General features: G+C 36.4%; 1 protein-coding gene across 2 annotated transcripts; it reads right to left on the bottom strand.

The window, feature by feature from the left end:
* Positions 1-5,900: 5,900 nt before the first annotated feature.
* On the bottom strand, positions 5,901-10,878 carry GNGT1 (G protein subunit gamma transducin 1). Of its 2 annotated transcripts, none has more exons than XM_036894557.2 (3): positions 10,794-10,878; positions 10,599-10,701; positions 5,901-6,167 (listed from the first exon to the last, which is right to left on the bottom strand). In XM_036894557.2, exons 2-3 carry the CDS (start codon positions 10,692-10,694, stop codon positions 6,039-6,041), a joined length of 225 nt encoding a protein of 74 aa, XP_036750452.1. In that variant the 5' UTR covers positions 10,695-10,701; positions 10,794-10,878; the 3' UTR covers positions 5,901-6,038. The 2 variants fall into 2 exon arrangements, with proteins under 2 accessions (XP_036750452.1, XP_036750453.1); XM_036894558.2 differs by having other exon boundaries at positions 10,599-10,704; positions 10,794-10,876.
* Positions 10,879-11,142: the final 264 nt, after the last annotated feature.

Raw genomic sequence — 11,142 nt, 5'->3', positions numbered from 1 at the left:
AGCGTTGCTACACTCCCCATCTGCCAAGGTTTGCGTGACCCTTGACACCAAGGGTTTTGAATTCCTGGCTCAAGCACGTTCCCGGATATGCGAAGTAGATTCACTTATCCACTTTCTGGAAAGCAGTATTATACGTCTAAATGCCACTTTTGTAAAGCCAGGAAAAGTGTCTGTTGGGACAAATATTTACCTGCAATATAAAGTTTCCCTTTGTAAACTAAAACTTGGTAAATGATCCTCAAAAGACTAGCAGAAATATAAAGTATGAATGTAGATAACCTTCGCAAGCAGTCAGATACTTCTTTCTCCCCAGATTACTTACTGCCTACAGGGTCAAATTCAAGTTAAGAGTGGAGCCTTAGCTGAATATTTCAGGGGACTTGGCCTTAGACATCCACTGCCACTCCTTGCTTTGTAAGAGGTTTTTGTTTGTCTATAATAATTTCTGTCCAGGCTCCACCCACTTATCCTCAATGACTATATCAGAGTGAAAGAAACAATGAGCTACTTGAGTTCTCCTGGATTCTAATCCCAGCACTGATGCTGGCCATCGCCAGAAAAGTCACATATTTTTTCTGGCCTTTTATTCCCCCCTAATTTGTTAAATAAGTGATGGGGTTAGGGGTGGGGTGAATTACCTAAGATATTTCATTTCTAACTGTATTTATATATCTACATTTTTACAGAAAAAAGTGTTTAGGAGATTCTTTTTCTGTATTTGAAGTACCACACATTCCAGAATTTCCCAGGCCCAATAAATTAGATCGGCTGCCAGAGTTTTCTCGGTTAGCAAGCAGTGAGCCAAGACAATAGCTCAAATCTGTTTCCAAAACTAATTCATTTTTTTGATTCCTTGTTGTTGAAATTTTAAAAGGTTGGCCAAAAATCAGTTAGTGAAATAAGTTAGTGAAAGTATTAATGTAGCCTAAGTTAAATAAATTCAGCACTCAAATTAAATAAGTTGGTTAAATAAATTAATGTATGTCTGTTCCAAATCATAAAAAACAGAATTATTTTGGCCTGGAAATTTCTTGCCTGTGAAATCATCTAGTTACAAGCAGTGACAAATATTTATAAATCCATAATGGTTCTTTAAGTTCCTCCACAGTATTATGAGATTTAAATTAGAGATGAAATACATATTAGTCTATATTTTTTAGTTTTTATTCTTACCAAATAGTTCACATGCTAATATCATGTTAAGTAAATTGATTAAATGAATGGGGAAATGCTGAAATTCCCATGATCACACAGCATTCTGAAAAATGTTTTGTCATTGTTGTTTGGTTTTAAGTGGTAAAATCAGGGAAATGCTTTTGTTTTAAACAAGAGTGTGCTGTCGTCCATCACGAAGCATGGAATTTACCTCCCAGAAAACAACCATGGAAAGCAATTTCTCGTGTATTCTTGCAGAAATAGCCTATCAGCAAAACTTTTTTGGATAAGCAAAATTTAAAATCCATGTAAGTTGTATCCAAAGGTAGTGTTAACTTTTTATTTATATTTTACATATTACCCCTGATAAGTTTTTTTGCAAAATAGTATGTGTAGAAACCATTCTGCAGTGAAAATGACAGGTGAAATGAGAGGTAATCAGAAATGAACTCTTATAAGCCCACTGGCTTTTGTCAAGTGTTTTAAAAAAATCTGCTTATGAAAAATAGAATTAATCATGTGCTTATTTTACTTTTAAATTATGAAAGACCAAAGACAATGAAATATTTACTATGCCATGCAAAAAATGGTCAAAATAACTCTGGTTATTTTTATGACATATTAAGTATATTGTTAAAACTCCATATAAAGAAAACTCTGTAAGAAAATATTGAGAACAGTTATATTGGAGTTGCTTTAAATACTTACTTGAACTAAAACAAGACCAGGATTTTGTCTTATTTTATCTTTGATTTTTGTAAAACATAGATTCTCTTTGCCTCTCTTTTGTTGATATAAATAAACTAGGTTACCTCCCAAATTCTGCTTTTCCAAAATTTATAAAATAAATAATGATTGTTTAGGCTATTGAAATTATGGTTTCTTTAAGGAAAATATTTAATGCAGTTTGGTTTGATGCACTTTTGGTCATTTGCTATTTGGTTCAATTTATTGTAACAGTCACATGGAAGTTTTCATGAACTCATCCATTCCATGATACTATGTGCAGGAGATTTCTAGATGAAGATAATGTGAAGTCACAGGATGACCTATGTCTGATGCTTCATTACCTCAACAACTGCTTATAATTCATGATATCAAAGTGATTTCTTCTATCAATTCTATTCATACAAGACTTTAGTTTCCACCACATGTAAGTGGTCATTCTCATTACTCAATTTGCTGTTTTCTTCATGTTAATTCATTCTTTTAAGAACTTAGGAAGTTTGAAATTAGCCTTATTTTTAAATCTGGCTAAAATAAAACCAATTCAAATTAAAATAACAGTGAGAGGTTTTTATCCTTGCTAAAACTTAAAACTTCGCATCTGTCTGTATAAAATCTCTCAAAATATAAGTGTCTCAAATGATATAATTAGCATAAATAATTAGCCCATTCTCAGCAGTGGTATCAGGAAGTTTTGTTGAAGAGCCAAATGCTAAGGCTATGCTTGGAGTATTTGTTGTTTCCCTATCATCTTACCTCATTCCTCTTCACCCAGTATCCGTGGCTGTGAAGTAGCAACATCTGAAAAAAAACACTCACTGAAAGCTGTAGCTGTGTATGCTGTGGGACAGTCATGATTTCATTTCCTTCCTTCTGGACAATCTTTATTCTTCCTTCCTATGATTTTTATCTTCTTCAAAATTCTGTTGGCAATCTGAATTTTTAAGCAAGAGAAATTTTATCATATTGTTGATTTTAATCATTAGCTAAGCCAGTAAAAATTCTGAATTACCCCTTATAAAAAATACTGTCTTTGCCTGCTTTTAGTTGAATTAAATACTTATTAAGTCAATTAAATTGTAGAGATAATTTATTAGTTGGTATGGCAGTTTCAAAAATAAACAGAGCTTCTGGCTTGGGAAATATACAATATCACATTGAGATTACGATAACCATAAAAATTTATAACAAGAGAAAGCAGAGTAATGTTATATGACTTAAGAGATATACAAAATGGGATGGAGAAACAGAAGGGACAGTTTTTAGCAAGTCTCAGAAGGGGAGTAGGATTTCAAAAGGCTGAAATGAGAGGGAATTCTGGGTGGAGAAATCTATATGGCTAAAAGTCCAGAAGGTAGTAAAATGAGGTGTCACATCAGGGATTATTTAATAGTTAAGTTTGTTGACTACAGGAAGTCTGCAGGGTTCATAATTATAGAGGACATTTATTAGATTTTTTTTCTATATGCTCTTCTCTGATCTGAGTGTTTTTAAATATTCATATAAGGATACATCCTAATCCTCCTTTTATACATGAAAAAACTGAGGTTTGAAGAGATGAAATTACTTGTTCAGAATTCTCAACTACAATGAGGATGAACTAGGGTTTTAACTTGGAATTGTCTGGCTCCAAAATCTACTTCCAATCGTTAGATGAAAGTTAGTGATGTTTGTTAGGACTATATGTGTTATAAAATCCCATGGCCAAGACTTTGTATTTTTCAATCAGGGAAAATAAAGAAATATGGAACTCTTAATAAACACTAAATTGCACATGGAAAACCCCTAGAGACAGATCACAATTAAATAAACAAGCAAATAAATAAAATATATATGCTAAATGGTGATTGGTGCTATGAAAGAAAATAAAGTGGGAAAGAGACAAGTGCTGGGAGCCGTTGGAAGTGGATTTTGTAATTGTGAGCAGGGGAAAGAGCTTCTCCTGGGGAAAAATTGCTAAGAGACTCCAATAGTTTATCAGGGAATCCTTTAATAGCCACACCATGTTTGATGAGTGGCAGACTGTGTTGCTAACCATTCAGTCAGAGATCCAGAGTCTGGACCTGAGGAATGTGCCAGCTCACTTCCCTGAGCCTTGATTTTCTTCATCCCCAAATGAAAGGATTGGACAAGATCAGCTGATCTTTGCTGAGCATTTACCATGGCCAGAGTGGGAGGGCACTGTGCTGGGAGCCAGACCTGGGATGACATTTAGAGTCCCCTCCAGACCAAGGAGTAGATAATGCTTACTTTGTTTTTCAAAGGATGACAAAATCAATTAGCCTTTCTGACTGTTCTGATCACTGATGTATCCAAAAGATAGCACTGTAAATGTGAGATGGCAACAAGGGAACCCTAACAACAAAAATAGTTTCTAGTTGGAGTACTTAACAATGTCATCTGTTACAGACACAGAGGCAAGTTTGCTCTTAGTCATTAGTACAAAAGTAGTGAAATTTGGCTGATGCAAACCCAGTAAGATGCTAGGAGGAAACTAATGAAATGATGAATGTTTTCTATCGTCTTGTCCTTACACTGATACAGACAACAGGACTGTACTGGTGGGAGTCTTTGCCAGGAGGGGCTAGAATAACACATTAGATTCTGAATAACTCAGCCATTATGGGAAGCAATATGGAGGTTCCTCAAAAAACTAAAAATAGAAGTAACTTTTGACCCAGGAATTCCACTCCTAGGAATTTACCCAAAGAGAACAAGATCCCAGATTCAAAAAGATACATACAACCCTATGTTTACTGCAGCACTATTTACATAGCCAAGATATGGAAGCAACCCAAGTGCTCAGCAGTAGATGAATGGATAAAGAAGATGTGACACATATACACAATAGAGTATTACTCAGCCATAAGAAAAAAAACAAATCCTACCATTTGCAACAACACAGATGGAGCTAGAGGGTATTATGCTCAGTGAAATAAGCCAGGCAGAGAAAGACAAGTACCAAATGATTTCCCTCATTTGTGGAGTATAACAACAAAGCAAAAACTGAAGGAACAAAACAGCAGCAGACTCACAGACTCCAAGAAGGGACTAGTGGTTACCAAAGGGGAGGGGGTGGGGAAGGAGGGAGAAGAGGATTAAGGGGCATTATGATCAGCACACATAATGCAGGGGGGTCATGGGGAAGGCAGTATAGGGAAGGCAGTATAGCACAGAGAAGACAAATAGTGACTGTATAGCAACTTACTAAGCTGATGAACAGTGACTGCAATGGGGTGTGTGGGGGGACTTGATAATATGGGTGAATGTAGTAACCACAATGTTGCTCATGTGAAACCTTCATAAGATTGTATATCAATGATACCTTAAGTTAAAAAATGCTAAAAAAAAGCATTCTGAAAATTTTGTCTATATAAATTTATATTCCTTTCCCAGTAATAACATTCGTTAACACTCATTGGGTCTTATTCTGTGCCAGACAATATGCCAAGTGCTACAGTCATCCTAGCATAATAGTTAACCCCATGAAAAGGGGGAGAGAACCATTATATCTCTATCCTACAGCAGAGGAAACTGAGATTAGGAAGACTAAGGAAGTGACTACTGACACTTAGTTCAGTTGGCATTCTGGGGAAAAAAATCACATCATTGGTGACAAGTACTATTGGTAAGAGTGTAGGAAGAAGTTATGTTAAAACCATCACTGCTGGCTGGGGGTTGAGAGAGAAAGGGAAACACAAAACAAAACATCAACAACACAAATCTTCACACATTCTGTCAAAACAGACCTTCAGTGAATCCAAAGAACAGACTTCTTAGTTCTGTAAGCAAGAGAAACATTGGGAAAAATCTAGCCATGAAATTTCTGGGTGGAATATTATGAATGTTGAAAGGGAAGTAAAGAAACATAAAACATTAACTGTGTGCTGGCAAGTAAAGCAATAGTAACTCATTCATAAACATAGTAACTATTGTTAAAGAGAAGGGTCAATTAATATTTATTGTCAGTTATGTGCTAAATGCTGTAGTAGATTCTTTAAGAAAAACATAGACTTAAGCATTATCACATCCCAATTTTTATTAAAAGTTTATAAACTTAAAAATTAATATACATGCTTGATAGCATTATTATATATTATTACCAAAAATTGATATTGCCATTAAAGCTCAAGATATTCCATGGATTTTTTTTTTTCTTATGAAATCACACAGCCTCCTTTGAGCTCCTTAAAGGGATTTTGGTCCTCTGGGATACCCTTTACGAGTGGGTCCTCCCCAGATCTTTCTTCAACATAATCCCTTACTTCTTCACAACATTTGGAAACCTTAAAAAAAAGGAGAAAGAAATGACTTATTTGGTTTGATACAAAACACTGCAGAATCCAAGAATATATTTACTATAAGAAGCGTTTTTTGTGTTTTATCTTTTTAGTATGATTCTGCATCCTACCAATGCATATGTACTTTCTAGGAGAGAAGAAGAATTAGCTGCCCCCTCCCCTATACTCCGGGACTTTTCCAGGCAAAGGTTAAATAGCTGGCCACACTCCAGCTAACATCCCTCCCAGCACACTACTTCCAGATTCCTTCAAGGGGACAAGATCCAGGGATCAGAACACAGCTGGCAACACAAGTCAAGAATGCTGCCAGTGTGAACACTGATTAAATCTTTTTCCTCGTTCCAAGAATGTGACCTGGAAAAGTGGAAGGGAATGAGTAATCATTAAAATCTGGGCTTATCATCACTCCTGGATTCTCAGAAGCATACACAGGTAATTTTCTTTTAAACTCATCTACAATGATTGATCATGACAGTGCACTGGAAGGCAAACTCCAAGGGCCCTTGGGCTGATTTGTTCATATGTATCCTAGGCATCTAGAACAGAGTTTGCATTTATTTGGTGCTCAGTAAATAAATATTTGCTGAACTGAATCATTCATTTCATTTATGAGTTTGCTCCTTACTTATCTGCACCATTATAATAATGATTTTGTGAAAAATCAGGCTTTAGTAGTTTAACAGGCTCAGCCAAAGCCTGTTATGTACCATTTAACACACCTTCCAGAGAGTGGCAGTGTTCCATAGTATGAAAATACAAGCGTGTGTGTGTGTGAGAGTGCATGTGTATACACTGCATATACACACATGAGATCAAATTATCCATTTCCTTTAACTTTCAACTTGCGTCCTTTCTACATATGTATCATTCACAATATTAACAAAACAAATTCAATTTTAGCAGTCAATTAAGTGGCAATTACATAAGTTATCTAATTTATTTTTAATAAAATCTTCATGCCAGTTTTATATGCAAATTCTAAGCAACATTAGACATAAGACTCAAGATTATTTTAGAACTCTGCTAACCCATTATCTGCACATTACAACAATCATCTCTCACTGGGGCACAGCTTTGGCCATGTGGCTACTAAATATGTAGATTCACTTTGTTTCCTCAAAATTCAAAATTGAGATTTAGATTCACTTTTTTTCCCACTCCCCCAAACACCAGCTCTTTTGGCCCCAACCAGATATCAAGGAACAGATGTTTACATTGCTATTCTAATTCAGGAGTCAATGAGGGGTTGGTTTTGACAATGTCTGGTTAGGATCTGAGATATGAGGAGCAATAAATTACCAAAAATCCTATGTGAGTGTTGGTGTTCAAAAATTATTTCAGTGAGACTTATTATAAGTATATGCAGTTTACAGAGGATTACCCAGCATGGTGGAAAGTACAGACATTGGATTCAGGCTGCCCCCAATTTGAATTTTGGCTTTGTGTGCTTAGCTGAATTTGTGCTTAGTTAATGTAAGTTCATGTAAGAATTACTTATTTCATCTATGAATTAAGAGGACCAAGACTCGTTGTATTAAGTGCCTGGCATACAATAGATGCTTAGTCAAATGGCAGTTATTTTTAGCTCTTCCTGTAAAGACTGACTTTAGTTTACTAAAGTCAGTCTTTGCCCTGCCCATTACATTGATCTACAGTCGTAGCTAACCTGTCAGCTTTAGAAACTGGATGCAAAGAGTTGTCTTACTCTGACAACACTAGTGCCTTCACAGCAAAACAGAGAGAGGCATGTTATGAACGTGTGACCTAAAGAAAAGCTGACCACCATACCACAGGCCACCAAAATTGTCTAAGGCCTAAGTTTTGAAAGAATTATTAATTCTGGGAGTCTCAGAATGGCTGCCCATGAAAACTAACTCTAACTTGATCCTACCATCTGTTAATTAAGTTAAAAGATAAACAATTGGTATCTGGATTACTGCTAAAAGATAAGCAAGAATGTGTGCTGTTCCTCTTGTTTCCTTTCGTTGCCAGGATATATGTCCACCCCCACCGTCACCAACTATTGTGTGCACTGTGTACCTTACACAAATGAAATGCACCCCTTTGAAATTCTGTCCTTCTTGCCTGTCTCCTCAAGGATATAAAGACTTCATATGACTGTATTCCTTTCCAGACACACTTAAAATAGTAGAAGCTGTGTCTCCTGGGCTAGTCTGCAGTTTGGGCTCAAAGAAAACACTGTCTTTATTTCAAGGTGATATAACTGATTTTTCTCATCAACAAACCATTCTGATTCATAGACATTAATAATAATTAAGAAAAATAATACTAGTAGAAAGTACTTGCTATGTGCTAAGCGCTGTTCTCAGGACTTTGTAGGTATTATCCCATTTATTCCTCCCAACTGCCCTCTGAAATAGATGTCACTATACCTATTTTATAGAAGAAACATGCACAGGTAAGTGAGATAATTTAGTTGAGTGTTACACAGGGCGAAAGGTGTAGAGTCAGAATCTGAATCCGGGGTTTCGCTCCAGTCTGTCCACTAAGCCATACTGTAATGACACTACGCTATGCCACCCTGTGGCAGGGCAATGGGCTGAAGACCTAGAAGTTCTCAGTGCGTGTATGTGCATGTGGGTGTGTAGTTTTGGCAGCCTGATATTAAATTAGTTTGACTTCCAAGAGTTAGGAGAGATTGACTAATAAGGAAAAGGAACCCCAAACCTGACAGATGTTGATGTATATGATAATTACCCAAAATAAAAATTCCCAGATAAACTTGCCACTCATGAATCGTAACTATGGTGACAACCCAACTGCCTGTGAGACAACAATCCTGAACATAAATAATAAAAAAGCTTTTGGATATTTCAAGTAAAGAAGAAAAAGTAACTTTCCCTTACTCTAAAAAATTATTTCATTTTCCCCAAATTAAGGATTTTAGCCTTTATTTGCATCCCAAACTTTTCTTCTGTTTTACAGATCTAATTTTATCTTTACAGCAAAACATGTTTGACCTGTACAGGAAGGGCAACAGGGAAGTTTGAGGCAATTATAAACATGTATGAGGCCAAAATTCCTATTTTTATTGGGAGTAAGAGTTTTGATATAAGTATGAAGATAATACAAACTTTTTTTTTGCTTTGGCCTGATAAAATTAGTTTTAAAAAAAATATAAAATGTTACTCTTATCACTTGTGGAGGAGTTTTTGTTCTAATGGTACGTAAAATGAAGAGATCTAAAATCATTACCTACATTTTCCAACCTTCGGTCATGGTTTGTTTGGTGGAAACTTTTATTCCTTTGCCATTTCTCCTCCTCCTAATGGCAGAGACCTCTTGGTAACCATTCCAAGGTCTGTCAGATGTTTTTAGGAGGAACCAGTGAGTTCTTGTGCTTGAACTCATTTTTATTGCAAAGAAGGAATAGAATGTTCTCATTCATTACTGGCCATGGCAGTGCTAGAGGGGATGAGGTCTTGGCTAAAAGTATTTGAACAGTACCAAAATATTGCATCAATCAAAGAGAAGCTTATCTATTTAGAAAAGTAAAAACAAAATGCTTATATGCACTGCTTCATTTTATTGCTTAGCTAAAATATGGTCTCTGTTTCATAATATTCATTTTGGTTTTTTTTAACAGTTTACTAAAAATGTAAAAACATTTTTAGGTTAACGGTCATACAAAACCAGACTAAGAGTGAGATTAGGCCCATGGAAAGCAGTTTGTCAAATCTTTGATATAGAGCCTAAATCGAGACATAATTGTGATTATTCATTTACTTAATCCTTGATAAATTTTTTACCTGAACAATTTATTTTCAACTACATTAAACCTGTGCAGTGAAGCATGTGAGGGGAGGAAAAATAATTTTCCATCTACCCTTCTAGGGTCTTGGCTGAGAGCTCCCTGTAAAAAAAAAGCAGATTAACAGGAGAAAAACCAATAGAAGTTGAATAACACGTAGAGCTCCCATCTCCTCGGGAGAGTCGGGAAAGCCCAGGAATCCCTGAGATGGCCCAGGCCCTCTGCCTTAAACACCTTCCCCAGCAAAGGCAAAGGAGGATGTCTGGACTGGGAAAGGCCAGGGATGGGAGGTGACCAGGAGGACGCAGCAAACAAGGGTCAGGTGGTTAAGCAGCTTTAAGCTGGTGCCTTCTCTATGGGAAAGAGTTTCTAGAGATTTACAGTCAGCCTTCTCTCCCTCGAACAGAGAGGGAGACAGTCTCACAAATAGAGATTTCCTTTATAAATGTAAATGATGCTTACAAAAGGATAACCTCTATTCGATTTTCAGAGCTTCTCCTGTGTCTGTTGTTTCGTAAAAATACTCTGCCTAAAATAATCCTTATGCCAGAAGCCTGATTCTGCTCTCCTTCAGTGGTTCCTAACCTGGTAGGCCTACTGTATCTCTAGTTAAAAATGAAACTCAGAGAAGAAAAGCAGCTTACCAGCATTCTTTCCAGTGTCACTTCCTTCTTGAGCTGGTCAACTTCCATCTTCAGTTTGTCCTTCTCTGTCAGGTCCTCAATATTGATCACTGGCATCTTTTGCCTGCTGAGAGGGTAGAAAGTTAGTTCACACACCTTATTTGCGGGGCTTGCTTTAAGTCAGTGATGGCCAACCCTCCCTCAGTTCTTGCTTACTAAGTGTACTGTTGGTTTATTTGTTTTAACTTCTTCTGGTAATCGATTTCTCATGAATGCTCTCTGAACAATTCTAGCACTGCATACTAGACCTGGGATTTTAAAGCTTCTTTATAATCTTCACTAATATGATTAACCTAAGCATTTGACTCTAAATACCTGCTAGTAGGTTTGTGGGGAGAGGTCAGTATAGTCAGCATAATCTTAAGTACCCAAAGCTCCTCCTTTTCCCTATTTTTTTGTTTTTTCACAGTGTAAAAATTTGGGTTTCCAACCCTCATCTCCAACTCCAAAGCTGTCCACCAAATGATTTATAAGTTAGTTTAGGGCCATTTTGAAGACTGCCCAT

This window comes from Manis pentadactyla, chromosome 7, assembly GCF_030020395.1.
Source record: "Manis pentadactyla isolate mManPen7 chromosome 7, mManPen7.hap1, whole genome shotgun sequence".
NCBI classification, from domain to species: Eukaryota; Metazoa; Chordata; class Mammalia; order Pholidota; family Manidae; genus Manis; species Manis pentadactyla.
Note: the sequence above shows the minus strand (reverse complement) of the source record. Positions and strands in the feature narration are given on the sequence as shown.

Bases quoted from the DNA above. Each gene is read 5' to 3' on its own strand.
- GNGT1 (XM_036894557.2), bottom strand. From the start codon at position 10,694: ATGCCAGTGATCAATATTGAGGACCTGACAGAGAAGGACAAACTGAAG. The intron at 6,168-10,598 runs GTAAGCTGCTTT...CTTTTTTTTAAG, and splicing joins TGACACTGGAAAGAATGCTG to GTTTCCAAATGTTGTGAAGA.